The 27813-nt window shown below is 39.2% G+C and overlaps 1 protein-coding gene across 2 annotated transcripts in view; it reads right to left on the reverse strand.

The window, feature by feature from the left end:
• TRIP11 (thyroid hormone receptor interactor 11) overlaps window positions 1–27813 on the reverse strand; it is a 69700-nt gene that overhangs the window by 37643 nt on the left and 4244 nt on the right. Inside the window, exons 2-10 of one of the 2 annotated variants that reach the window (XM_010357490.2) lie at window positions 24539–24600; window positions 18107–18217; window positions 14380–14658; window positions 10962–11030; window positions 8667–8832; window positions 7194–7556; window positions 4427–4467; window positions 3666–3752; window positions 291–503 (exon numbers count right to left, since the gene is read on the reverse strand). In XM_010357490.2, the coding sequence (XP_010355792.2) occupies window positions 291–503; window positions 3666–3752; window positions 4427–4467; window positions 7194–7556; window positions 8667–8832; window positions 10962–11030; window positions 14380–14658; window positions 18107–18217; window positions 24539–24600 (1391 nt within the window). The remainder of the gene's footprint in view (window positions 1–290; window positions 504–3665; window positions 3753–4426; window positions 4468–7193; window positions 7557–8666; window positions 8833–10961; window positions 11031–14379; window positions 14659–18106; window positions 18218–24538; window positions 24601–27813) is intronic. The other variant, XM_010357491.2, reaches the window with a different exon arrangement.

Here is a 27813-nt window from a genome sequence, read left to right on the forward strand (position 1 = left end):
CAACAAACTATAGCAATTGGCCAACTCAGGGATGCTGCCTGTTTTGCAAATAAAATTTTACTGAAAAATATTCATACTCATTTGTTGATATCACAACAGAGTTGAGTAGACTGAGACTATATGGCCTATAAGGCCAACGATATTTACTATCTAGCACTTTACCAAAGAGGTCTGTCAATCTCTATGAACTAAAATGTTAATTAAATCAAACCCATCATTTCTGCATGTTAATCCAGTGTTTAGTCTACTTAGTAGAATGTGCTGCCTCACTGTATTTAATACAGTGTTACCTTTGTAGCTTCTTGATTCTGTCTGTCCAATTCTTCTATCTCAGCTATCAGTGTTTCCTTTTCACTAATACTCTGATTGAGTTCTTGTTCCTTTGCCTCCAAATTAAGTCTTAAGTCATGTAATTCTGAATCCAAACTTATGTCTCTTGTAGCTGTACTTTTAATTACTTCATATTCATTGTTCAATTTTAAAAGTGACGTCTGAAGTTCTTCCTGAAATGATAAAAGGAAAAAAGCAACATATACTTTCAATTGGAGACACCAAAAGATTAAAAACATACATAGAAGCAAAACTTGGGAATCTATTTCAAGTGCTCTGTATTGGAAACAGTACTGAACAATACCTCAGTAATAGTATGTAAAATTCAACAAACCACATCCTTCATTCATGTGCAATTTTACTTGTAGCTTCAAGCAAAACATTTCTACAACCCTAGACAGATGCAACGACTCTAAGTTTGTCCTCCAGCGCCAAGTTCTTCTTTACAAAAAACATTTCCATTTGAGAGCCTCTCCTATCCTGCTCCACTGTGGCTACGCTTTATCCATCCCCTGGCCCCACCCACCGTACATACATACTTTTCAAAATGTCCCCAAGTCTTTTTCCCTTCCTCACTTCCATTCTCTAACATCCAGTCATCAACAGCCTCAGACTAAATAAAAACATAAAAAAATCAACGCCCTTCACCCAAACGTTTAGCCTCTCTAATTAGAAAATAAAAGGTTTCTTTTCTCTTACTAAAGGAGTTTCCTTTATTACTTTTGCTTCTGTCAGAACATGGAACTTTTTCTTGACCCAAGAAATAATCCTCCTTCCTTCCTTTACCTTCTCACCTGAGCATGGACTAGGTTCCCCTCTGTCACACCTGACATTCCTAAAGATAGTATATTTTATAGTCTACTATAAAATATAGTAGACATTTTATAGTCTACTACCTGGTATTTAATGCTTTCTCCAAAATCTCAGAAGTGGGACAGTTCTCTATGCTTCAACATTATTTCAATCTCTAGTTATAATGTTTGTAATAAACTATATATTAAAGCCTTCTTTCATTGACAGATTTTTAAACATCAAACCCATATGGAATCTACTTTAAATAAGAGTCTTGAACCAGGTGTGATGGCATTTATCTATAGTTCCAGGAGGCTACTTAGGTGGCTGAGGCAGAAGGATTACTTGAGCCAAGGAGTTCAAGGCTGTAGTGCACTATGATCATGCCGTGATCAGCCACAGTACTCTAACCTGGGCAACACAGCAAGACTCTCTCTCTCTCTCTAAAAAATAAAATTAAAAAAAATAAGAATCTCAAATTCCTTCAAATAAACAGCCTAATATAAACCTTATAAAAGAAACTCAACATCACTATGGAGAGTTAGTTGAAAAAACAGAGATCTGATAAAAGCTATACTAGAGCATCTGTATCACAATTCTTATTTCCTTCCAATTCAAAAATTTATTCTGACTACAGCTGAAAGATGGAAACAGCATTCTCTTAAATCTTTCTAAAGTTATCTGTTCAAATTAGGAGAACCACAAAAATTTTCTTCAGGTGGATCTTAAAAGCGCAGACAGCCTCATAGGTACTTTATAAAAAAATTATTTAGTGTTTTTTGGTAGATATGGTGTCTCACTATGTTGCCCAGGCTGGTCTCAAACTCTTGGCCTCGAGCAATCATCCCACCTTGGCCTCCCAAAGTGCTGAGATTACAGCATAAGTCACCACACTCGGCCCTCATAGGCACTTTTGGTATTCTTAATCAGTAAGCAGACACAATTCATGGACTACTTAACATCAAAAGAAAGGAGAAACAGCTATCAGAACTAGCTACTGAAACCAAACACATCATGAAAAGGTTACAGGTCCTACCAGATAAGTGCAGAGAGTTCTGCCAACTACAAACTACTAGGTCAGTCAGGTAAAGAGCAGGATACAATGGGAGCAAAAACAGGAAAGATAAAATATACATAATATAGCAATTTTTAAAATGATGGGGAGATACTGCTAGCACATAGTGGGTAGAAAGAGTGGCAACAAAAATCCCACAATACACAGGGTAGCGCACACAACTAAGAATTTTCCTGCTTAAATGCCAATAGCAGTCCCTTTGAGAAACACTGCATGTATACTAATGTGGAAAGATGTTGGAAATATGGTATGTAAAAAGGGTATTTATAATAAGCTGAGATTTGTACTTTTTAAAGCTACTGATATATACAATCATACATGCATAGACATAGTCCAGAAAGAAACACTAGAAACTGGTAACAGAGACTGCCTCTGGGAAAGAGGCCAAGCCACAGAGGTACAAAAGATACTCTACTTGTACTGTCCGAAGGTTTTCAGTATGTATGTTTTCTGGACACATATATCAGAAAATATGCATCACTTTTTAAAATTAAGAATTTAAATTAAGACACTGGTCTTTAACTTAATAATACTCGCTTACAACTCTTCTATATTTAAGCACCTGCCTTAGCCAATAAATTTCCCCCAAGTAGTTCAAACATAAAAACACTTCTAAATACCTTTCCCTTTCAGAATCTTATTCCTTCCTGCTATGAACACATACAATAAAGACCTTCTTTCTACCACTGAAACTGTTGCTCTGTACCCCTATAAAGACCTTCTTTTGCCAGATGTGGCAGCTCACGCCTATAATCCCAACACTTTGGGCGGCTGAGGTAGGCAGATCACCTGAGGTCGGGAGTTCGAGACCAGCCTGACCAACATGGAGAAACCCCATCTCTACTAAAAATACAAAATTAGCTGGGTGTGATGGCTGGCGCCTGTAATCCCAGCTACTCAGGAGGCTGAGGCAGGAGAATCGCTTGAACCCGGGGGGCGGAGGTTGCGGTGAGCCGAGATTGCGCCATTGCACTCCAGCCTGGGCAACAAGAGTGAAACTGCATCTCATAAAAAAAAAAAAAAAAAAAAATTAACTTCTTTCTACCACTGAAACTGTCGCTCTGTATGCCTCACCACTAAGAAAGTACTGTCCACCAAAATGGACACATTCTGAAGCACATAAGCAGCCTATACAGTTATTACAGTATGCCACTCCAGACCTCCTGACCTACCTGTGTATGCTCCTGCTGTCAGGACATTATCAGAAACCAAATAGAACCTCCACCTATCTTTTCTGCTTGTTTCTGTGTGCCTACTAGCTTACTTCTAAATATGACTCAAGCCAGCCACTCATACTCTGAACTTTGCCCAGGTACTTCCACCTAGCCTGACAAGCATCAATGAGATCAGCTTTGTTCTAAGGACTTGAGCTCAATTACTCAACATTCCATTTGGATATCAACTGGCCTTTGACTGTGAACTATAACACACGACATTTTAATTCTGCCCCCATTTTTACAGCACCAACCTTTTCTTGACTCAGCAATGACTTCTCTTTTTCTAAAACTTCGATATGCATTTTAAGTTTCAGATTGTCTTCAGCAAGACTGTTATCCTACAAAAATATTAAAGCAGTGTTTTCAGGTAACAAGAAATTTCCAGTTTATAAAAAAGCAGGCAATCTATACAACTGTGTGTTTCTATTCAGTATTTCTTTAATGATATGTAATAATTATAAGAACGCAATACTTAACCGGGCACGGTGGCTCATGCCTGTAACCCCAGCACTTTGGGAGGCTGAGGCAGGTGGATCACAAGGTCAGGAGATCAAGATCATCCTAACACAGTGAAACCCTGTCTCTACTAAAAATACAAAAAATTAACCGGGCGCGGTGGCACGCTCCTGTCGTCCCAGCTACTCGGGTGGCTGAGGGAGGAGAATCGCTTGACCCCAGGAGGCGGAGGTTGCAGTGAGCCGAGATTGCGACCCCAGCCTGGGTGACAAGCAAAAAGGCTCCGTCTCAAAAATAAATTTAAAAAAAAAGAATGCAACACTTATAAGAGTGTGTAAAATGAATGAAACCAGTCATGCATTTTCGACACCCTTACAGAAGACTTCCTTATTATGCTTGAAAAAATATAAAAATATATTTACAAAATAACTTCTAATTATTAGAAAAAGAAATAACTCTTTGAATCTCTTAAGGAAAATTAAAACTCATTTCGCACTTGGTATAGGATCTGCTTCCACTGTCTCTACGTACATAACATTTGTCAAAATTAATTTACCTGGTTTAAACTACTCAATCTCATTATTTCATTTTCGGCATCTGTAAAAACAGCAAATGAACCTGACATTAAAATTATTTAGAGTAACCTATTATCTTCAATATTAAACTCAGAAATGTAACCCAATTAAAACAAAGTGTGTATCTAAGCACCAATGGCAAAAGCAGTAACAGTTCTGAGTGAGACACGTATTTGTATTCCTGTTTTGTCATATCAAATAAATCAAAATGTAAACGCCAGTTAAAAACCAAATTAAAATCCAATTCTATGGATAAGTATAAGAAAAAATTAAAATTGTATTGTGGATGAGTCGTAAGCTATTGCCTTGATAAAAATGCTAATGACAACCAAGTTTCAAAATAAATTGATTAGTTTGAGAAGCAGGAAATAGTACATGGTTTAAGATTGGAGGAAAACAATTTAAAAGTAATATTTTATTATATATATTTATACCACCACAATACCATAATCTCTCAATTATCTAATGTGATTTAGATGTGAATGCTGAGAAAAAGACCATTCAATCTGTTATTACACACAGATCCATAAACAGAAGAGACACACACAAAAAAATAGCTGAAATCATTGATTTGACATTCACTCAGGAAATATTTAGCATTTACTATGAGGCCAGGTGCTAGACAAAAAGCTGGAAAAACTTAGCCTTTGCTCTCAAAGAGCTTACAACTTAGAGAGGAAGAAAAATTAGTAAGCACAGGATTATAACATAGTATGACAGAGCAAGCATGGGATGCTACGAGAACAAACAGGGTAAACACCTAATCCAGACTAGGAGGAGCAAATAGGGCCAAGAAGTGGCAGTGCTAGGTACTTCTCAGTGGAGATTAATACCTGCACTGAATCAATATACTGAGAGTCGGCTAAAAGACCCATAGAGACACCCCACACAGAGAAAGCAGAAAATGCAAGGGTAACAGAGTGAAGAGGCAACATTGCTCGTTTAAGGAGCTATAGAAAATTCAATATGGCTCCAGTTTAGAATGCAGGAGCATGGGCATAGTTGAAACTGAAGAGGCAGGCAGGAACTAGACCATGAGAGACATTATCATGTCTAAGAAATTTAAACATCATCCCGAAGTTCACAGGGAGCTATAAAGTACTAAAAGCAGGGGAATAACCTGCTTTGCATTTCTGACAAATTATTCTGGCTGCAGAATGAAAAAAAATAGATTGAAGGAACCGTGGAGAACAGAGAATTTTAAAAGCTAACTCTTCAGCTGGGGGCAGTGGCTCATGCCTATAATCCCAGCACTTTGGGTGATGGAGGTGGGTGGATCATAAGGTCAAGAGATCAAGACCATCCTGGCCAACATGGTGAAACCCCATCTCTACGAAAAATACAAAAATTAGCAGGGCATGGTGGCACATGCCTGTAGTTCCAGCTACTTGGGAGGCTGAGGGAGGAGAATCACTTGAACCCAGGAGGTGGAGGTTGCAGTGAACCGAGATCATGCCACTGCACTCCAGTCTGAGCTACAGAGCGAGACTCCGTCTCAAAAAAACAACAACAAAAAAAGCTAACTCTTCGGGCCGGGCGCGGTGGCTCAAGCCTGTAATCCCAGCACTTTGGGAGGCCGAGACGGGCAGATCACGAGGTCAGGAGATCGAGACCATCCTGGCTAACACGGTGAAACCCCGTCTCTACTAAAAAATACAAAAAATTAGCCGGGCGAGATGGCGGGCGCCTGTAGTCCCAGCTACTCGGGAGGCTGAGGCAGGAGAATGGCGTGAACCCGGGAGGCGGAGCTTGTAGTGAGCTGAGATCCGGCCACTGCACTCCAGCCCGGGCGACAGAGCGAGACTCCGTCTCAAAAAAAAAAAAAAAAAAAAAGCTAACTCTTCAACATCTACTATCGGCTAGACACTAACCTAAAGAGTGGCAGATAGTAACTCATATAATTCTCATTACTAAAACTACAAGGAAGATACCATTATTATCCCAACCCTATAGATGAAATAACCAACGCATAGAGATGTTAACCTGTCCAACGTCAGCTAATTAGTGATAGAGCTCTATTCCAACCCAGTCACACTGTTCTGCTCCATTCAGAGAGCTGCCATAGTTAACATAGGCAAAAAGCAATTATGACTGGCTGAAGTAATTCTGTGGAAATGGAAATAGAAAAAAGAGGAAAGACTAAGGCAGTGGGTTTTTCAGGCAAATAAACTCATCTGGATCACCCAATATGATAAATAAGTAAATGTATTATTCTTACATAAGTAAATTTATTTTTTAAACAAGTAAACATTTTTTAAAACATAAGTACAATTACTTTAAAATGTATTTTATTTACTGGTGTTTGGCCTATTTCATTTAGTACTGATTTTTTGTAACACAGAATACTGGTATAGTAACTAAATATCATCATGAGCATAGAAAATGGTGGAAGACCTATGGCTCTAAGCACTCAGGGCTTTGCTTGGATATAGGAGATCATTTCAAACGGGTAACAACTGACTTTGAAGAAGAAAGGCTGTATTCCCTAACTGGAGGATGTGGGCTGTGATGAGTTACAGAAAGTATAGCAATACTTAATCCTTTTTAACAGGAAATTCCTATTTGTAATCTATTAACTCTTACACTGAATCCAAACCACACAATTCTACCCAAACGATATACAGTCATTCCCAGGAATATGCCATTTCCACTAAGCATTCAGTTAGTGAAGCATCTGTCTCTAAAAACAACTACTATGCAACGAAACAACTACTATGCAATCTGAAATAAGCTCCAAAGACTGTATACCAGACAGTGCTTGTTGTAGTCTGAACACTTCTTCCACTGATGCACTCTGGGCAAGAATTCTTTCCTTTTCTGTCACAGTATCACTTTGCTTCACAGCAGAAGGCTGCAATTTACTACATTCCAATTTCAAGTTTTCACATTCTTCCATTATTTGTCTCTTTTCCACATTTAGCTGTTCTTGTTCTCTCCTCAAAGTATCTCTGTCATTTTCTGCAGAAAATAATTTTTTATTTATATCTTTTATTTTATCCTCAAGTTCTTCCATTTTTTTGGTAGACTCCACTTTTTCTGTTTGTAGAACTTGAATAGTTTTTTGCATCTCATAAATTTTAGAGAGATCAGTTTCTACAACTCCAGAGACACCTAGAACATAAACACAAAACAAGGACATCAAATGTCAAGTACCAAGAAATAAACGGCTTGCTATATACAACTAAGATTTAAGACAGTTCAGAATTTGGAAAGCTTAAAAGTTAAATTACTATAATAAACTAAGTGTTTTAAAATAAATAAGTTGGGGGAAAATCTTTGAATCAACTACATAAAGGCCTATGTCTCTTAGTTTGAAAGAAAGTGACAATATCTCTAATCATTTATTACCAAAGTATTATCACCAAATAATGCAAAGAAATCTATAAATTATAACTACTTACCACAAAGGCAAAAAAAGGACGTTTCCATTTTCACAGAAATTTTTTTTTTTTTTGAGATAGAGTCTCACTTTGTTGCCCAGGCTGGAGGGCAGTGGTGCCATCTCAGCTCAACGCAACCTCTGCCTCCTGGGCTCAAGTGATCCTCCCACCTCACCCTCCCGAGTAGCTGGGACCACAGGTGAGCACCACTACGTCTGCTAATTTTTGTATTTTTAGTAGATACGGGGTTTCGCCACGTTGGCCAGGCTGGTCTCAAACTCCTGGCCTCAAGTGATCCACACACCTTGGCTTCCCATAATGCTGGGGTTATAGCCATAAGCCACCACTCTCAGCCACAGAATCTTAAAAGTAGAGGTGCCATTACAAATTTCTGGCAGATAAGCAGAACTAGTCATTTATTCTTCTTTATAACTTAGTGCAAGTTTACAGCACTGTCCTGGTCTTAGAATGCTAGGTCTATCATTTAATTATGTCATCTAATATGTTAAATTAATACAATTATCAACTGGCCAGGTGCAGTGGCTCATGCCTGTAATCCTAGCACTTTGGGAGGCTGAGGCAGGTGGATCACCCGAGGTCAGGAGTTTGAGAACAGCCTGGCCAACATGGCGAAACCCTATCTCTACTAAAAACACAAAAATTAGCTGGGCATGGTGGCGGGTACCTGTAATCCCAGCTACTTTGGAGGCTGAGGCAGGAGAATCACTTGAACCTGGGGGGCGGAGGTTGCAGTGAGCAGAGATCGCGCCAGTGCACTCCAGGCTGGGCAACAGAGGGAGACTCCATCTCAAAAAAAAAAGAAAGAAAGAAAACTAATAACCTTGTTGTAACAGATTTTCAAGTTCTTCAATTCGTTCTTCATAGTCACTTAATTCTTCTCGATGTCGTCGACTCATTTCTGTCAATTTCTGTTGGTGTGCATTCTGCAGTACTGACATTTCATGTTGATGGTCATCAATTTCCTGACTTCGGTTCTGTTTTAGTTCCTTAAAAAATAAAAACAAAGTTATTCACATTTATAATCAATAAATTTATATAAGCTATATATTTAACTGTTGTCCAAAAGTCTGCGTTATTAAAAAGAATTCTCAGAACATGTTAAGGCTGAAAAGAATTTAAACACAGACCCAAAATTAGAACAATTCTGAACAACTTCACCCTTTCCTTTCCTAGATCTCAAAAACAGTTTTTCTACTTCTAATGAGGGAACATCAGCAAGAAAAGGCTGAAACAAATGATGAATAAAAATGTCTTTTCCTTAATATCTGTGACCATGAAATTCTCCTTTTCCTAATGACACACTCCACCAATACCAGTGTCACCCCTCTGACCAATCTGTACCTGCTGTTCCACTAGTTCCACCCTCTCACTCAGCCTTTCCTTTCATCAGGAAAGGAACTCCCAAACTGTCAACCTGGCGCCTTCCTACCCAAGTTGAGCCCACTGTGTCTCTCATAGGAACCTGGATCTCGAGCTGAGTCCATCAACTAGGGAAACTGGTTTGACAGGAAGCACCAGGACAGGTACCCTCTCAAGAGTCTGTCCACTGGGTCCCGCCACCCAGATTCCTAACACTCTTCCCACTCCTATCCACCATGAGGCCAAAATATTCAACTCCTCCTTCAATCCTGCGGATGGACTACTGTCGGTTCTTCCAGTAAATTCTCTTTTCCTTTGCTTGGCCAGAGATGGTTTTTGTTGCTTGTAACCAAAAATCCTAATCTATGGAAAAATTGATGCTCTTATGGAAAAAAAAAAAAAAATCCTAATCTATAAATTAACTTCTTACTTAAGTGCCAGTACTGGGCTAAGAGCTTTACATTTAAACCTCAAAACAATCCTACAAGATAGGTATTATGACAGTCTCTATTAATAATAAAACAGAAGTAACTTGCCCAAAGTTAGCATAGCATGTAAATAATACAGCTAGGATTCAAACACAGGTCTGATCCGGATTCTGTCCACTCTAGTATTGGAATAATAATGAACCCAAAACTAAAAATTCTATATCTGACAATAATTTTAACAATAAAAATAATTCACTGCCACAATAATATATGCAACTAAGACTTTTCTTTAAAGAAATAATAATTGGCCGGGTGTGGTGGCTCACGCCTGTAATCTCAGCACTTTGGGAGGCTGAGGCGGGTGGATCACGAGGTCAGGAGATCGAGACCATCCTGGCTAACACAGTGAAACCCCATCTCTATTAAAAATACAAAAAATTAGCCAGGCGTGGTGGCGGGCCCCTGTAGTCCCAGCTACTTGGGAGACTGAGGCAGGAGAATGGCGTGAACCCAGGAGGCGGAGCTTGCAGTGAGCTGAGATTGCACCACTGCCCTGCACTCCAGCCTGGGCAACAGAGCGAGACTCTGTCTCAAAAAAAAAAAAAAAAGAAATAATAAATGACACGAATTAGCAAAATTCTACTGCTAAGGTAAAATAAGTATTTCCAATGAATGATATAAGTATTTTATTTTGTCCATGTCCTTTAACCCTAAACCTTGAAACTTCAGCAAGCCTGCAATTATGTTTTAATAAAGACAGTTTTACAAGATACAATAGAGTATAGAGACTTACGAAAGATAAGCTCCGTAATAAATGTTCAAAACCAAATGATTCTGGAAAGACAGAGATTTTTATATACTTTACTTGCCATAAATAATAAAGAAGATCAACAAAATTTTTTAAAAATGGGCCACGCCCATTGGCTCATGCCTGGAATCCCAGTTTTGGGAGGCTGAAGCAGGAGGATGGCTTGAGGCTAGAAGTTTGAGACCAGCCTGGGCACCATTAGCAAGCCCCATCTATACAAAAAAATCAGAAAAAAATTAGCCAGGCATGGTGGCATGTGTGCCTGTAGTCCCAGTTACATGGGAAGCTAAGGCAGGAGGATCACCTGAACCCAGGAGTATGAGGCTGTAGTGACCTGATCATGCCACTGCACTCCAGTCGGGATGATACAGTGAGACCCTCTCTCTAAAAGAAAAAGAAGTATCATAATCTATATAATGATAATGACTTTTATAACTGAGTCCTTTACTAATTCAGGCCTATGCTTTTACAAGCAGATTTAGATGCATAACTCCCACCATCAATCAACAATTTGACTTACCTTAATGATATTTTGTAGTTTACATATTTCACTTTGATCAGAGTTATGTGTTCCTTGTGCTTTGGAAGTCTAGATCAGAAAAAGAGAATTAGTAAATAATTATACTGATTTTCTTGTCACCAGAAAGCCACAAACTAACTTCATTATAAGATAGTTTTTTAAAAAGCGGGATTTTCACAGATTCTGATTAAAGAATAGTGAATAATATACAATAAATAAAATATGTCATATTTAAGAATTTATTAACTAATGGGGGGACAACAATTTTACAAAATAAGTTAAGGTGGAAAAATTTATAGAATATTTTACTTAGCTTGACAAAATGTAAGGATAAAGATAATTGAGCAGCTTTCTAAAAGGAAATTTCTTTTTTCTTTCTTTATAGTTTGAGACAGGGTCTTTCTCTGTCACTCAGGCTAGAATGCAGTGGTGTGATCATGGCTCACTGCAGCCTCCACCTCCTGGGTTCAAGCAATCCTCCCACCTCAGCCTTCCAAGTAGCTGGGACTACAAGCACATGCCAGCATTCCTAGCTAATTTTTTTTTTTGTAGAGACAGGGTCTCACTATGTTGCACAGACTGGTCTTGAGCTCCTGGCTGCAAGCAGTCCTCCTGCCTTGGCCTCCCAAAGTGCTGGGATTAGACATGAACCACCATGCCTGGCAAAATCAAATGATTTTACCCAGAAGATCTCTACTCAATAGAGAATAATCTTTGTTTTAACAAATAAATAAAACAACTTTTGGATTCTTCTTATGCAAAGCTGTATGTTGTTCATTTATCTTTATTAATATTACTATATAGCATCTTAATGAACCAAAAGCTACTCTAGGACTGAAAGAAAGAATCAAGTATAATAGAAAAAATACAGAATTTAGTCAAAACACGTGTGCTTGAATCATAACCACTGTGGCAATGGATGGTATGACTTAAACTTTTAGTTTCTTATGGCTGAGCGCGGTGGCTCACACCTGTAATCCCAACACTTTGGGAGACCAAGGTGGGTAGATCATGAGGGGAAGAGATCAAGACCATCCTGGCCAACATAGTGAAATCCTGTCTCTACTAAAAATACAAAAAAAAAATTAGCTGGGAGTGGTGGCGGGCGCCTGTAGTCCTAGCTACTTGGGAGGCTGAGGCAGGAGAATTGCTTGAACCTAGGAAGCAGAGGTTGCAATGAGACGAGATCGCGCCACTGCACTCCAACCTGGCGACAGAGCGAGACTCCATCTCAAAAAAAAAACAAAAACGAAAACAAAAAACCCTTTCCATTTCCTTATCTATAAACTATAGGTAATAAATACATCTCATAGTTATTAACATAATAATCTATTGGGATAATACATATGGAAGCATCTTATAAACTGTACTGCAAATGTTAATTTTATTATGTCTTGCTAGAAAATTAAGTCCTCTGAAAGGTCCCAAGTACGCCTTTTTTACCTTTGTAGTCGCGTACAGGTCTGTCATGGAGTAGGCATTTAAGATATATTGAAGTGAACACACCAAAAACCACTCTTTTCCCTATGAAATCTTACCCTAAGCAATGTTTCTTAAAATGTGTTCCTCAGGTTACCAGAATCACCAGGGCTATTTGTTTAAATACAGTTTAAGGCCCTAAAACTGGCTAACAAATTGGTATCTCTGAAGGTACTATAGCAGATCTCCAATACTGCCAAGTTCCCCAGGTCATTTCTTATACATACAAAGTTTAAGAACTCCTGCTTTTTGGAGATACGATGGACAAACAGATCATCCTCTCTAAGGCTTATTTGGGGTACTGAGAATGTCTAGCAACTTGTGAAAGAAGGAGATAATTTTAATTGGGCGTGGTGGTGGGCGCCTGTAATCCCAGCTACTCAGGAGGCTGAGGCAGGAGAATTGCTTGAACCCGAGAGGCAGAGGGTGCAGTGAGCCAAGATGGTGCCATTGCATTCCAGCCTGGGCAACAGACTGAGACTCTGTCTCAAAGAAAAACAAAAAACAAAAAAGAAAGAACAAGAAAAGATTCCAAAATTCAAAATCTGAAACACTTCTAGTCTCAAGCATTTTGGATAAGAGATATTCACCCTGTATAAAATCTAGTATGTAAGACAAAAAAGGGCTCCTTGGAAGAAAGTTTACAGCCCCAAATAACAAAGAATTAATTTCTAGTGCATGAGAAACAAGACAAAATAGTTTATCATATTTTATAATATCAATTGCCAGATTTTCATTTTACATGTAACTAGAGCTAAAAGAAACCTCAGACAACATCTAAGCAAGCGGTTTCAAACATGGTGCCTCAGAGTCCTGGTGTTTCCACCAGACGAGTCTCAGGGACTCCAGAAGATAAGGTTCTTGGTTCAACCATAGCAACTCAGTTTTTTTTCCTCATAATGTTTTATTAAAAAAAAAAAAAAAAAAAAAAAAAAGGATCTGTTGCTTTAATTTTTTTTTTTTAATTTTTTTTCCCAAATAGTGTACAGAAAGGGAAACTGAGACTGGGAGAGAAAGATGACATGACCAAAATCAATTAGAAAGGCACTGGCAGAGGCCAGGCACAGTAGCTCACGCCTGTAATCCCAGCACTTGGGAGGCCAAGGCGGGCGGATCACGAGGATCACAAGGTCAGGAGTTCAAGACCAGCCTGACCAACATAGTGAAACCCCATCTCTACTAAAAATACAAAAATTAGCCAGGCATCTAAAAATACAAAAATTAGCCAGGCATGGTGGCACGCACCTGTAATCCCAGCTACTTGGGAGGCTGAGACAGGAGAATCATTTGAACCCAGGAGGCGGAGGTTGCAGTGAGCCAATACTGTGCCACTGTATTCCAGCCTGGGTGACAGAGTAAGACTCTGTCTCAAAAAAAAAAGAAAAGAAAGAAAAGAAAAGAAAAGAGAAGAGAAGAGAAGAGAAGAGAAAAGAAAAGAAAGAGAAAGAAAGAAAGTCACTGGCAGAGGCCAGGCGCAGTGGCTCACACCTGTTATTCCAACACTTTAGGAGGCTGAGGTGGGAAGATCACCCGAGGTCAGGAGTTTGAGACTAGCCTGGCCAAAATGGTGAAACCCCATCTCTACTAAAGATAAAAAAAACTAGGCATAGTGGTGTGCGCCTGTAATCCCACCTACCCAGGAGGCTGAGGCAGGAGAATCGCTGGAACCCAGGAGGTAGAGGCTGCAGTGAGCCAAGATCACACCACAAGATCTGTCTCTAGCCTGGGAGACAGAGCAAGATTCTGTCTCAAAAAAAAATAATAATAATAAAAAATAAAAACACACACAAAAAGAAAGTCACTGACGGAATCAGAATACAGGTTTTCTATTTCCTAGTCCAGGGTTCTTTTTGATATCAAAAGCTCTACATACAGCTTTTTATATTACACCTGTAATTTTACTCAAAGTTTTCAAAAACTCTAAAAAATTTGTATCTACCTGCGCAATATGCCTCCAATGGCCAACTTCAGACTCAAGTCTTGAAACTTCATTTGAGAGTCGGTTTATTTCTTGTTGGGACGAAATTATATCACCAAAGTCCATGTCATCGTCATGGAAAGCTGAAGGATGATGACTAATCCCGTAAGCGAATGAAGACAATGCAGTGGTTGCTGGTACATCACCAACTCCTGAAGGTACTGATTGAGCAGCTGACTGCAGTTTCAGCAACTGATCCTGTAGTGCAATCTGTCTGGCTTTAAGATGGCTGATTTCTACCTATATATTTATAATCCATGTTTTAGAAAAGGTACTTTAAAACAATCATATTGACCTTTCATAGATTTGTATTAAAAGACACAATATAATAATTTAAGATTATCCAATGATGGTCCTCTATTAACTGAATCTAAGTCTTACGTAACATTCTAACCATAACATTTTTATTTAAAACACACTCACAATTAAGGCATAAATAATGTTACAAATAGTAGAAATATCAGAATTTTGTATGTTAATAAAGGAATGAATCTCTCAGTTAAACATGGGTTTGCTATCTTCTCTGTATGGAGTAGTATAGGCAATTTCTTAGGGTTCTGTTTGTGATTACCAAATCTTAAATGATGTGAAAATGAAAGCTGTGTCAGTCTATGCACTGGAAATTTTCTTAGAATATCTTCTGTTACAAGAGTGTTGTGTAACTGATTATGGCTGGATGTAGGCTTAAAATGCACCATGAATCAGAGGTAACGTTGTACTGGCCTGCACAGCACAGCTGGAAGAATGCTTTGACTTATAAATCCAATCTTTTTAGATAAGAAAACAGTGAAACAGTGAGCCCATGGTTATTAGCCCATGAATCTTAAAAAGAAATAATATACTGAAAGAGGTCTTAGCTCTAGCTTTGGCAAAGAGGAGCCAGTGAAAATCTGACCTGTTTAGGAAGAGAACAGTATACAAGTTCTGAAATTACCAGCAGAGTTTTGACTGAAGGCAGGTAAGTCTTAGTGCAAAAGAAATTATAAACACAGGACCTACCAAAATGCCACATCCATTCTTGTAAAAGATTATTCAAAACACAAAATCAAACAATATAGACAGAACTGAAATAAACTTTCTGTAAAGTAGTCAAAGTAGTCCAGAAGACACTGCCACAACTGAGGAAAATTTGATATTGGGAAGACAGTCAACAAGTAAGGTATTTCTATATGCATAAAGTTAAGCAAGTAGACAAAAACCAAACATATTTATGTCATATGCCATAACAAACAAGTTTTTCATATTGGAGCCCCTTCTCGAATGGAAATCTATAGTAGTGTGCAAATTTCATTCATTTTCCTACAAATGACATGAGATAAATTATATCTTGGAGAACATGAACATCACAATGAGGCCCACACATGGATTCAGGAAATAACAGATCTATATAATCATATCTTTCATCCTTGTAAAAAGTACTAAAATCTACATCTTTTTCAAATGTAGCTATGATATTTAAAAAGCTATCATTGCATGATATTTATATCAACTTGTAGAGTTATACAAGGGCAAGCTGTGATAACAGATGCTTCCAAACCTAAATGCTTAATGTGCCCTCTATTATCAATAGTTAAGTAGAAAATACCAAAATTTCCCCACACCAGTGTTTTCCACTGAGGTAAGCATCAGAATCACCTATGGACCTTTTGAAAATGACCAATACAGGTTGAATATCCTTATCCGAACGCTTGGGACTAGAGTCGTTTCACATTTCAGGTATTTTCCAATTTGAGAACATTCTCATAAATATAATGAGATATCCTGGGGATGGGGCCCACGTCTAAACACAAAATTCATTTAAGTTTCACATACACCTTATACCCACAGGTATGTGTGAAAGTAATTTTATAAAATGCTTTTAACAATTTTGTGCATAAAACAAAGCTTGTGTCCAGTACTTATGTGTGGAATTTTCCACTTGTGGCATCACACTGGTACTCAAAGTGTTGGATTTTGGAGCATTTTGAATTTTGGTAGGAATGCTCAACCTGTACCAGGGCCTCTTTTCAATACACTAAGTTAGAATCTCCTAGGTGGTGTAAACATGTATATGCTTTTAAAGTGTCATAATGATACAGCTGTAAACTCCTGGGTAGGAGGAACTACTGTTCTATCATAATGTTTACAACTCAGTGCTACTCAAAATGTGGTCCACGGATGAATGCAGTGAATGTTCACTACCAGTTCAGAGCGCGTATAGCAATGTGAAGAGTAAGATTTAAGACTTTTAAAGCAATTTGATAGTAATTTTATATCTACTGAATCTTTTTTTTTTTTTTGAGATGGAATCTCACTCTGCCACCCAGGCTAGAGTGCAGTGCGCGATCTCAGCTCACTGCAACCACCACCTCCTAGGTTCAAGCAACTCTTCTGTCCCAGCCTCTCGAGTAGCTGAGACTACAGGCGTATGCCACCACGCCCGGCTAATGTTTGTATTATTAGCAGAGACAGGGAATCGAGAAAAATAAAAAAGTAGGTTTGTAACTTTACTTTGAACTTGTGGACAAGCACGGTAGCTCATATCTGTAATCTCAGCACTTTAGGAGGCCAAGGCAGGTGGATCACTTGAGGTCAGGAGTTTAAGACCAGCCTGGCCCACGTGGTGAAACCCTATCTCTAATAAAAATTCAAAAATTAGCCAGGCGTGGTAGTGCATGCTTGTAATCCCAGCTACTCCAAGGCTGAGGCACGAGAACTGCTTGAACCAGGATGCAGAGGTTGCAGTGAGCCGAGATCGCACCACTGCACTTCAGCCTGGGTGACAGAGCAAGATTCTGTCTCACTAAAAAAAAAAAATTATTTGAACTTGCAACTTTGCTTTTTTTAGTATTCACTTTATTTTTATAGTAATTCATTTTTTATTGTATTTTATGAAATTATCACTTTCCAACAAATTGGAAATATAAGCACTACCTTCAAAACCTATGTTTATCTTTAACGTGCTATACTTTTATCTTTCATCTTAGTATGTCACTAAAGGAACTAGAAAGTATGACACCTAAATCTTAAAAACCTAAATATAAAGTTATGGTAGAAATGAACATTTAGTCAACCAACTAAAAAACATCCAAATGATCTGGATAATAAAACAGGAAACAGGTCAATTCAATGTATTTATTCGGGGCCACTCACGTACTAAACACTAAGGAGAATTCAGTAACAGCACAACACATGAGGACACAGACTGTATTTTAAGGATTCAGAGTAACATTAAATTATATAATATCTACTACCAGCACTGTAAAGCAAAGATAAATCAATTCCAAAGCAGCCATTTCAAACTAAAAAAAACCAAAAACATTTATAAAGCAATTATACATAAATTATATTTAATATTGTTTTTCCATGGAAAATCAAGCACATGCCAATACAACAAACATTAGGCTTCATAAAATCAGAAATTATAAGCAACAGACGTCTAAAGATATTTTATACAAAAACTTTTTCTTCTTTTGGAAAGAAAAAATTATACTTCACACAGATTGGTTTATATAATGTAAACTTAATAGAAAACCTTATAAAGTTCTTATTAAATAAGGGATAGCAAACTGAGTCGAAAATTATTAAATTCATCACTTTTTCAATATTTTTGTAGATCTGAATACACCTCAATTTATATTCTAACTCTAAAAACATACCTAAATACATTACAGTGAAGTGTGTATGAAGTAACTGTGATCACATTTACCTCTTTTTGTTGAAGTTGATTTCGATAACTTGTAGATTGCTGCTTTATTTGAATCTCTGATGCTTCATGTTTCTCTTCTAGATCAGTACAAAGTTTCTTAAGCCTTTCATTCTAGAAAAAAAAAAGTATTTTCAACAAAAAGACTGCAAGTAAAACATGTAATTAGTTTTGTGCATGGCATTATGAAAAACGTACTGCTTCCCCCCAAAACAATGTCAAATATAAAAGGTCTCGGACAGAATTCTGGACTTCAAAATATGCTTTTAAATTAAAGTTAAAAATGCACTGACCAGCCAGGCATGATGCCTCATGCCTGCAATCCCAGCACTTTGGGAGGCCAAGGGAGGGAGATCACGAGGTCAGGAGATCGAGACCATCCTGGCCAACATGGTGAAACCCCCATTTCTACTAGAATAGCAAAAAAAATTAGCCGGGCATGGTAGTGCGTGCCTATAATCCCAGCTACTCAGGAGGCTGAGGCAGGGGAATTGCTTGAACCTGGGAGGCAGAGGTTGCAGTGAGCCGAGATCATGCCACTGCCTTCTAGCCTGGTGACAAAACGAGACTCCGTCTCAAAAAAAAAAAAAAAAAAAAAAAAAAAAAAAAAAAAAAAATACACTGACCATGTTTATATAGAATATGCATAATTCTAAACCAAACAGTGAAATAGTAACATTTTGCTCAGATTGATTTTCTGTTAAGAAAAGGCCACTAATCAATGTTTCCCCATCTTTGTCTACCCAGTTCTAGCATACAGTAGTCAATACATATCTAGTAAACACAAGGATTACATGTTTGAGTTTTTGTTTTCTCCCCAAACAGAACTTTTTTTAAAAGAAATCCTTCTGGGTGAAGTACAGGGAGGAGCTAAAATCTCACATCGTTTGCTTGTCCTTCAGAGTCCCTGAAGGACCTCTGAAAAATCCAATTTGAAAACCACTACCAGAACTGCTTGAAAAAAGTTCAAAGTATACAAAATAGCCCCATTCAACGAATCTAGACATCACACACTGTCTTCTAAGATGTTGAAAAACACGAAAAAAATTACTCAAATTGTATGTACCTAAATATTTAATTATCTTAACCTATTATCATTCCTTATTTGAATGAAATAATAAGAACATAATGGGGCACGAGAAATGGACACTAAAACTATCTACAAAAAAGAATTTACAAATCATTGCAGATAACAATTTACTAAGCATTCTACTAATGTACCCACAAACACAGTTTAACAACAATGAATGAGAGAAAGGAGACTGATGGTGAGAAAGAAAGCTCTTGCTAAAAGGTGAAGACTTTTTCACTTCGGGGATGTCATTTGTTTTCTTCTTGGATTTTAGGAACTTCTGATGTCAACAGATGTGAAAATAATGATCCAGGAAGATTACATAAATTCGCAGAGAAAATCAATGGAATAATCAAAGGAATAATTACAAAATCCACAAATCCTAGTTTGGGACTCTATCCCCAGAAATTTAACACAGACCTTAATTATCCTGAAGAACTAGTAGTAAGAAACAGGACCAATGGTCACAACAGCTGATTACCTTCTATTCTATTGGCTGCTTTTGCATGATTTTCTGTAAGCTGTTAATAAGAAAAACACCATACATAACTTAGCAATATAATATACTGAAGTCAAATCCTGGTTGTAAAAGATCACTTCAGGTTTTTTTTTTCACACAGAAATACCTAAGGCTATTTATTTAACTCTGATCAATAAACAGAACTTTAAAACTTTGAATATGGTCAATATCTACTTAGTTGTCTGCCCTCATCTCCATAGCCGTATGAGAGTCAGAAAGATTGAGAAAAGGCTAGGCACGGTGGCTCATGCCTGTAATCTTAGCACTTTGGGAGGCTGAGGCAGGAGGATCACTTGAGCCCAGGCATTCAAGACCAGCCTGGGCAACATAAGGAACAAAAACTACAAAGAGAAAAATTAGCTGGGTGTGTTGGCTTGCACCCATAGTCCCAGCTACTCAGGAGGCTGATGAGGGAAGACTGCTTGAGCCTGAGAGGTCATGGGTGCGGGAAGCCACGATCACACCACTGCACTCCAACTTGGGTGACAGAGCAAGACCCTGTCTCAAAAGAAAAAGAAAGGCTAAGAGAGCAAATGAAGGACGGTTTCTCTTCATGTGGCTGAATCCATAAAATATGAAGAGAGTTGCCAGAGATAATATTTTCTATTATATGGAATATGGAACAGAGGGAGCTGGTCTAAAAGGAGAAAAGAATAAATGCATGGAAAGAAGACAAGAGAATACAAATGAAAAGAGAGACAGACTCCTGATGGCCTCCAGTTCTAGCTGCAGTCCCTCTAAACTCTGACTACATTTCTGCTGTTGAAGTCCATAGGACACTCATATCTTAAAATATTCTGTCCTACTTAATCCTTGGTTATACCATTAGGGTCCACAGAAATCAACTTAATTTCTTTTTTAGGCAGTCCTAACTATTTGTAAAACTTATTCTTTCTGAGACATCTACCAACAAAGATAAAATTTACCTATTTTTAAAAATAGAATAAAACATTCTATCTTACAATTACCGTAAGGGTATCATGGATTCTTTTATAAATCTAACAAAAATCATGGGATCATAATCAACTTGTATTTTCTGTATCTTAAAACATTTTGCTCTTTTACTATCACGGCAATTTTAAAAAAACATTTAAAAACTTATTCCCAACTATTTAAAAAATGGCAGTAAGAAAACGGAAAACCTATGAAATCACCTAGGAGAATGACGCAATGGTAAAATAACCAGTTTTCTGACTGCATTGCCCAAAGTATTACATCTTTTTTTTTTTTTTTTTTTTTTTTTTTGAGACAGAGTCTCACTCTGTCAGTCGCCCAGGCTGGAATGTACTGGCACAATCTCGGCTCACTGTAACCGGGCTGGAGTGTAGTGGCACAATCTCGGCTCACTGCAACCTCCGCCTCCCAGGTTCAAGCAATTCTCCTGCCTCAGCCTCCTGAATAGCTGGGATTACAGGCACGCACCACCATGCCTGGCTAACTTTTGTATTTTTTGTAGAGATGGGGTTTCACCATGTTGGTCAGGCTGGTCTCCAACTCTTGACCTCGTGATCCACCCGCCTCGGCCTCCCAAAGTGCTGGGATTACAGGCGTGAGCCACCACACCTGGCCTATATCATCTTTTTAAAAGAAAACAGCTGTCTACAGACACCACTTTTTGCAGTTTTTTTTTTCTGTCTCTTTCATTGAAGACAGTTAAAAACTCAGAATTTTTAATTATTTGATGAAGAGAAGAAAACTGACAAAGGTAAACATTTCACAATTAATCAGACAACTCAGAAGATGAATACAAAGAGACAGAAAGCAGCATCCTAGAGTCTAATGGTTATGGTGAAACTGAAGAAGTGAAATCTTACACAAATCTTCAGATGACAATATCCTGGATTAATTTTCTAAAAGTCAAGAATTGATGAGTGAACAATATATTTCTAAGAACAAAAAAGAAATATGGCTTTCACATCATTCAACAGGAAAATACTTTACTCTGTATTATTTTGTGACAAGGACCTATACCATTTCATTTTGCTAAGCAGATATATGACAGTATTATTTATTTATTTTGAAACAGAGTCTCGCTCTTGTTGCCCAGGCTGGAGTGCAATGGTGTGATCTCGGCTCACTGCAACCTCCACCTCCCAGGTTCAAGTGATTCTCCTGCCTCAGCCTCCCCAGCAGCTGAGATTACAGGCATGCGCCACCACGTCCAGCGAATTTTGTATTTTTAGTAGAGATGGGGTTTCTCCATGTTGGTCAGGCTGGTCTCGAACTCACATGATCCACCCGCCTCAGCCTCCCAAAGTGCTGGGATTACAGGCGTGAGCCACCGCGCCTGTCCACGTGACAGTATTCTTTCATCATGTATATTTGTACACCAACATTTACTTGATATGTTCATATGTAGAAGGCTGAAGGCAGGTGTGTATACAAAAGCAACTGGGAGGAAACAGATGACACAGAAATGAAAAAAGCTCAGTGGACTGATCATTCTAATTGGCATTTATAAATCTAAGAATCAACATGCTTTGTAATTATGGAGCAAAGATGACAGCCATCATCTCTTCAATAAAATCATGAGCCATTAAAATTTTCAAAAGTATTCGTTTTAATGACACAATCAAGAACCAGGCTGGGCATGGTGGCTCATGCCTGTAATCCCAGCACTTTCAGAGGCCAAGGTGGAAAGACTGCTTGAAGCCAGGAGTTTGAGACCAGCCTGGTCAACAGAACAAGACATGGTCTCTACAAAAAAAATTATTTATTTATTTACTTACTTATTTATTGGAGACGGAGTATTGCTTAGGCTGGAGTGCAGTGGTGTGGTCTCGGCTCACTGCAACCTCTGCCTTCTGGGTTCAAGTGATTCTCCTGCCTCAGCCTCCCAAGTAGCTGGGATTATAGGTGCCAGCCACCATATCCAGCTAATTTTTGTATTTTTAGTAGAGATGGGGTTTCACCATGTTGACCAAGCTGACCTCAAGTGATCTGACCACCTCAGCCTCCCAAAGTGCTGGGATTAGAGGCATGAGACACCGTGCCCGGCCTATTACAAAAAAATGTTAAAAATTAGCTGGGTGTGGTGTCACATGCCTGTGGTCCCAGCTATTCAAGAGGCTGAAACAGAAGGATCGGTTGAGCCCAGAAGTTTAAGGTTGCAGTGAACAATGATTGTGCCACTGTACTCCAGCCTGGGCAAAAAAGCAAGACCCTGTCTCAAAACAACCACCACAACAAAAATAACTAGAAGTAGTAATAACCTGAAATCTATTAGGGAGGTAACTGAAATTTGGACTCAATATTTTACGAGATAAAGATATTCCATGTTATGCAATTAAAGGTTAAAAAGCAGTTAACTGAATTCAAAGAACATTGGTTATTTTGAGTCTTTAAGGTTTCAAAACCAGAAAAAAATAAATAAAAAATTGGATTTGCTGTATTTAAATTATTAAAATGTCTTTTTCATTTTTTGATACAAGGTCTTACTCTGTCGCCCAGGCTGGAGTACAATGGCAGGATCATAGTTCACCGCAGCCTTGACTTTCTGGGCCCTAAGATCAGGTGATCCTCCCACCTCAGCCTCCCGAGTAGCAGGGACTACAGACACCCACCACCACATCTTGGCTAATTTTTTTATCTTTATTTTTTGTAACCAGTCTCAAACTCTAGGCCTCAAGCCATCCTCCCACTTCCACCTCCCAAAGTGCTGAGATTATAGGCATGAGCCACTGCACCGAGTCTAGACACTAATAATAAATAAAACAGTAAAATTAATTTGCTATTCCTATATCTCTGGATGTAGTTTTTCTCTGTCACTCAGGCTGGAATGCAGTGGCATGATCTCGGCTCAATGCAACCTCCGCCTCCCAGTTTCCAGCAATTGGATGGAGTTTTTCTCTGTCACTCAGGCTGGAATGCAGTGGCATGATCTCGGCTCAATGCAACCTCCACCTCCCAGTTTCCAGCAATTCTCCTGCCTTAAGCCTCTTGGGTAGCTGGGATTATAGATGTGCACCACCACATCTGGCTAATTTTTTTGTATTTTTAGTCAGAGACAGGGTTTCACTATGTTGGCCAGGCTTGTCTCGAACTCCTGACCTCAAGTGATCCACCTGCCTTGGCTTCCCAAAATGCTGGGATTACAGACATGAGCCACTGTGCCTGGCTGCTATTCCTATATTCTTAACTTCTTTGTATCCAAATATTATTATCATTTGAGTGTTTAAAAAGCTCCAGGTTAAACAGAATTGCATTCTTAATATTATACTTAGCCAGGTGCGGTGGCTCACGTCTGTAATCCCAGCACTTTGGGAGGGTAAGGCGGGTGAATCACAAGGTCAGAAGTTTGAGACCAGCCTGGCCAATATGGTGAAAATACAAAATTAGCTGGGTGTGGTAGTAGTCCTATAGTCCCAGCTACTCAGGGGACTGAGGCAGAGAAACTGATTGAACCCAGGAGGTGGAGGTTGTAGTGAGCCAAGATGGTGCCACTGCACTCCAGCCTGGGTGACAGAGTGAGACTCCATCTCAAAAAAAAAAAAAAAAAGAAATTATTCTTAAATAAATGTACCTCTGCAATTTAGTATGCTGTTGGAACACAGTAAACCCCGGATTATGATAAATTATTGATACTATTATTTCTACATTTGGCAGTTTTCCTACTTATACAGAAATAGAGATGGGAATATTAAAGAATAGCAAACTGTAGTACCAAGTAAGTAAGTTTTTCATCTACAGAGGTTGATAAAAGCTCAAAAAACAATCGAGATTAAACAAGAAAAGAAAAAAAAGTGCTAAGCAGTACATTTAAAAAGAAAGGATCAAAATAATGTTTGTGTAACTTTCATGACTTTAAAAAAGAAAAATCTAAGTAGTCTTTGATTTTCCTTACCTCTGATCTCAAGATTGCATGAATGGCTTCAATTTCCTTTGTCCTAGAATCAGGTAATTCTGCTACAAGAGAAATATCAAATATTGAATATTTAATCAATACCATATGAAGTAATAAACAGGTATTTTCAGGAAAATATATTTCACTGAGTTTACACAGAATAGTAGGCTGATGAGAGGATTCAGAAGAAAAAAATTACTTTATTTCCATAACAACTTTTCACTGACACTAATGTTCTTCATTGTCATAAAAGTCATTCTTTTTGCCTATGCCCTATATCTTAGGATGTCTACCTTTACCCCTTAGAAATGTTCATTAAAATTTTGCTGAGGGAAATTAAGCTTCAGAAATTAAAACTATTTCTCTGTGGGCTTATGCTGCTATAATTTTAGATGAAACTTATTCAACTGGGGCTTCAGGCCTTATTTCTAACTGTAAGAATTAAAGAAAGAGGAGACAAACACAAAGGGTGGCTTGCCAGTTAAGACAGGTTTATTTTAGAGAAAACAAACCTGAGAGGGGCATTTGGCTAAGTTACAGGTACACTCTCTTCCAGACTAAGAGTTTTTAAGGATTTAGGGTGGGAGAGTGTATTAGAGGCTTAGATTGCCTCTGTGTTTTTTTGTAGTGCTTATCTGGGAGGGAGAGTTGTATGTTTGTTCCATTTTTTCTGGAGTTGCAGGCATACCCCCTGAATCTGCTTTAGCTTCCCTATTTTAGTGCACCTGAAGGGAAAATAATGTGCGTATTAAGGCCCACTGTTTTAGTGGGGCCCATTGTATGAGAGTGAAGTTTGGCAGTTATCCAAGAGACTTCCCCCGACCTCCTTTTGTGCCCAAGCACCCCCTCTGTATGTGTTTTACTGTCTGCTTTTTCTGGCTGCTTGTAGTTAGAAGAGAAGTGACTTCCTTGAAATGCATGAGGCTAGAAAGGGAGCTAGAGGTCAGGTGCGGTGGTTCACACCTGTAATCCCAGCACTTTGGGAGGCCAAAGTGGGCGGATTACATGAGATCAGGAGTTTGAGACCAGCCTGGCCAACAGGTAAAATCTCATCGCTACTGAAAATACAAAAATTAGCCAGGTATGGTGGCGCACGCCTATAATCCTAGCTACTCAGGAGGCTGAGGCAGAAGGATCACTTGAACCTGGGAGGTGGAGGTTGCAGTGAGTCAACGTTGCGCCACTGCACTCCAGCCTGGGTGACAGAGTGAGACTCCGCCTCCAAAAAAAGAAGGGGAGCTGGAACTTAAAAGTGGTAGTATTTGTCCGAGATAACAGTGTACCTGCTCTGTCACTAACTTCTGCTCTCAATACTATCAAATAATAAATGACCTATAAACGAAGAAAAATATACTGAGAACACTTAAAGTAACATAGACGCAATTTATTAGAAATGTGAATGAGCTCAGTCTGGTTTTGTACATTTTCATTTTTTAATTTTCTTGGAGAGGGTCTCACTTCACTCTGCCACCTAGGCTGGAGTATAATGGTGTGATCATGGCTCACTGTAGCCGCAAATTCTCTCGCTTCAGCCTTCCAAGTAGTTGGAACTACAGGCACATGTGACCACACCTACCTAATTTTTTTACTTTTTTGGAGAGATGAGGTTTCACTATGTTGCCCAGGCAGGTCTCGAACTCCTAGCCTTAGGCAGTCCTCCACACTCCGCCTCCCAAAGTGCTGGGATTACAGGTGTGAGTCACCATGCATGGCCCTTGGTTTTGTACATTTTCATTTAAAGTAGAGTCAGAGCCCAGCAGTATCAACATGGTAACCACAAATGCTAGTAGAAAATCATCATCCGGCTGCTCTCGGTGGCTCACACCTGTAATCCCAGCACTTTGGGAGGCCGAGGGAGGTGGATCACTTGAGGTCAGGAGTTCAAGACAACCCTGGCCAATATGGCAAAACCCCATCTCTACTAAAAATACAAAAAAACTGGCCAGTCATGGTGGAGGGTGCCGGTAATCTGCAATCCCAGCTACTTAGGAGGTGAGGCAGCAGAAATTGCTTGAACCAGGGTGGCAGAAACTGCAGTGAGCCGAGATCGTGCCACTGCACTCCAGTCTGGGCGACAGAACAAGACTTGGTCTCAACAACAACAAAAAAAAAAAAAAAAAAAAAAGAAAAGAAAATCATCATCCAGAGTTAGATTTTTTTCCTAGGTACTAGTATTTTTTTCATTACTCACAGCTCCTTAATATAAAAATAACTTCTCTGGGCCGGGCGCGGTGGCTCAAGCCTGTAATCCCAGCACTTTGGGAGGCCGAGACGGGCGGATCACGAGGTCAGGAGATCGAGACCATCCTGGCTAATACAGTGAAACCCCGTCTCTACTAAAAAAAAAAAAAAAATACAAAAAACTAGCCGGGCGACGAGGCGGGCGCCTGTAGTCCCAGCTACTCGGGAGGCTGAGACAGGAGAATGGCGTGAACCCGGGAGGCGGAGCTTGCAGTGAGCTGAGAGCTGGCCACTGCACTCCAGCCTGGGCGGCAGAGCAAGACTCCGTCTCAAAAAAAAAAAAAAAAAAAAAAAAAAAAAAAAATAACTTCTCTGGACTACAGTTTATTAGGAGTTTCCAATTTTTTGGCTTCCCTGGGCCATACTGGAAGAACTGTCTTGGGCCATACATAAAATACACTAACGCTAACAATCGCTAATGAGCTTTAAAAAAAAAAAAAAAAACGCAAAAAAAAACTCTTTTGTTTTTTTTTTTGAGACAGAGTCTCCCTCTGTCGCCCAGGCTGGAGTGTAGTGGCACAATCCCAGCTCACTGTAACCTCCACCTCCTGGGTTCAAGTGATTCTCCCAACCCAGCCTCCCCAGTAGCTGGGACTATAGGCCTGCGCCACCACGCCCAGTTAATTTTTGTATCTTTTACTAAAGAGACGAGGTTTCACCATGTTGGCCAGGCTGGCCTCCCAAAGTGCTGGGATTACAAGTGTGAGTCACCGCACCCAGCCAGAAAAACTCATATATTTTTTTTTTGGGACGGAGTCTCTCTCTGTTGCCCAGGCTGGAGTGCAGTGGCTGGATCTCAGCTCACTGCAAGCTCCGCCTCCCGGGTTTACGCCATTCTCCTGCCTCAGCCTCCCGAGTAGCTGGGACTACAGATGCCCGCCACCTCACCTGGCTAGTTTTTTGTATTTTTTCGTAAAGACTGGGTTTCACCGTGTTAGCCAGGATGGTCTCGATCTCCTGACCTCGTGATCTGCCTGTCTCAGCCTCCCAAAGTGCTGGGATCACAGGCTTAAGCCACCGCACCCGGCCAAAAC

The sequence above is a fragment of the Rhinopithecus roxellana genome, chromosome 5, assembly GCF_007565055.1.
Source record: "Rhinopithecus roxellana isolate Shanxi Qingling chromosome 5, ASM756505v1, whole genome shotgun sequence".
NCBI classification, from domain to species: Eukaryota; Metazoa; Chordata; class Mammalia; order Primates; family Cercopithecidae; genus Rhinopithecus; species Rhinopithecus roxellana.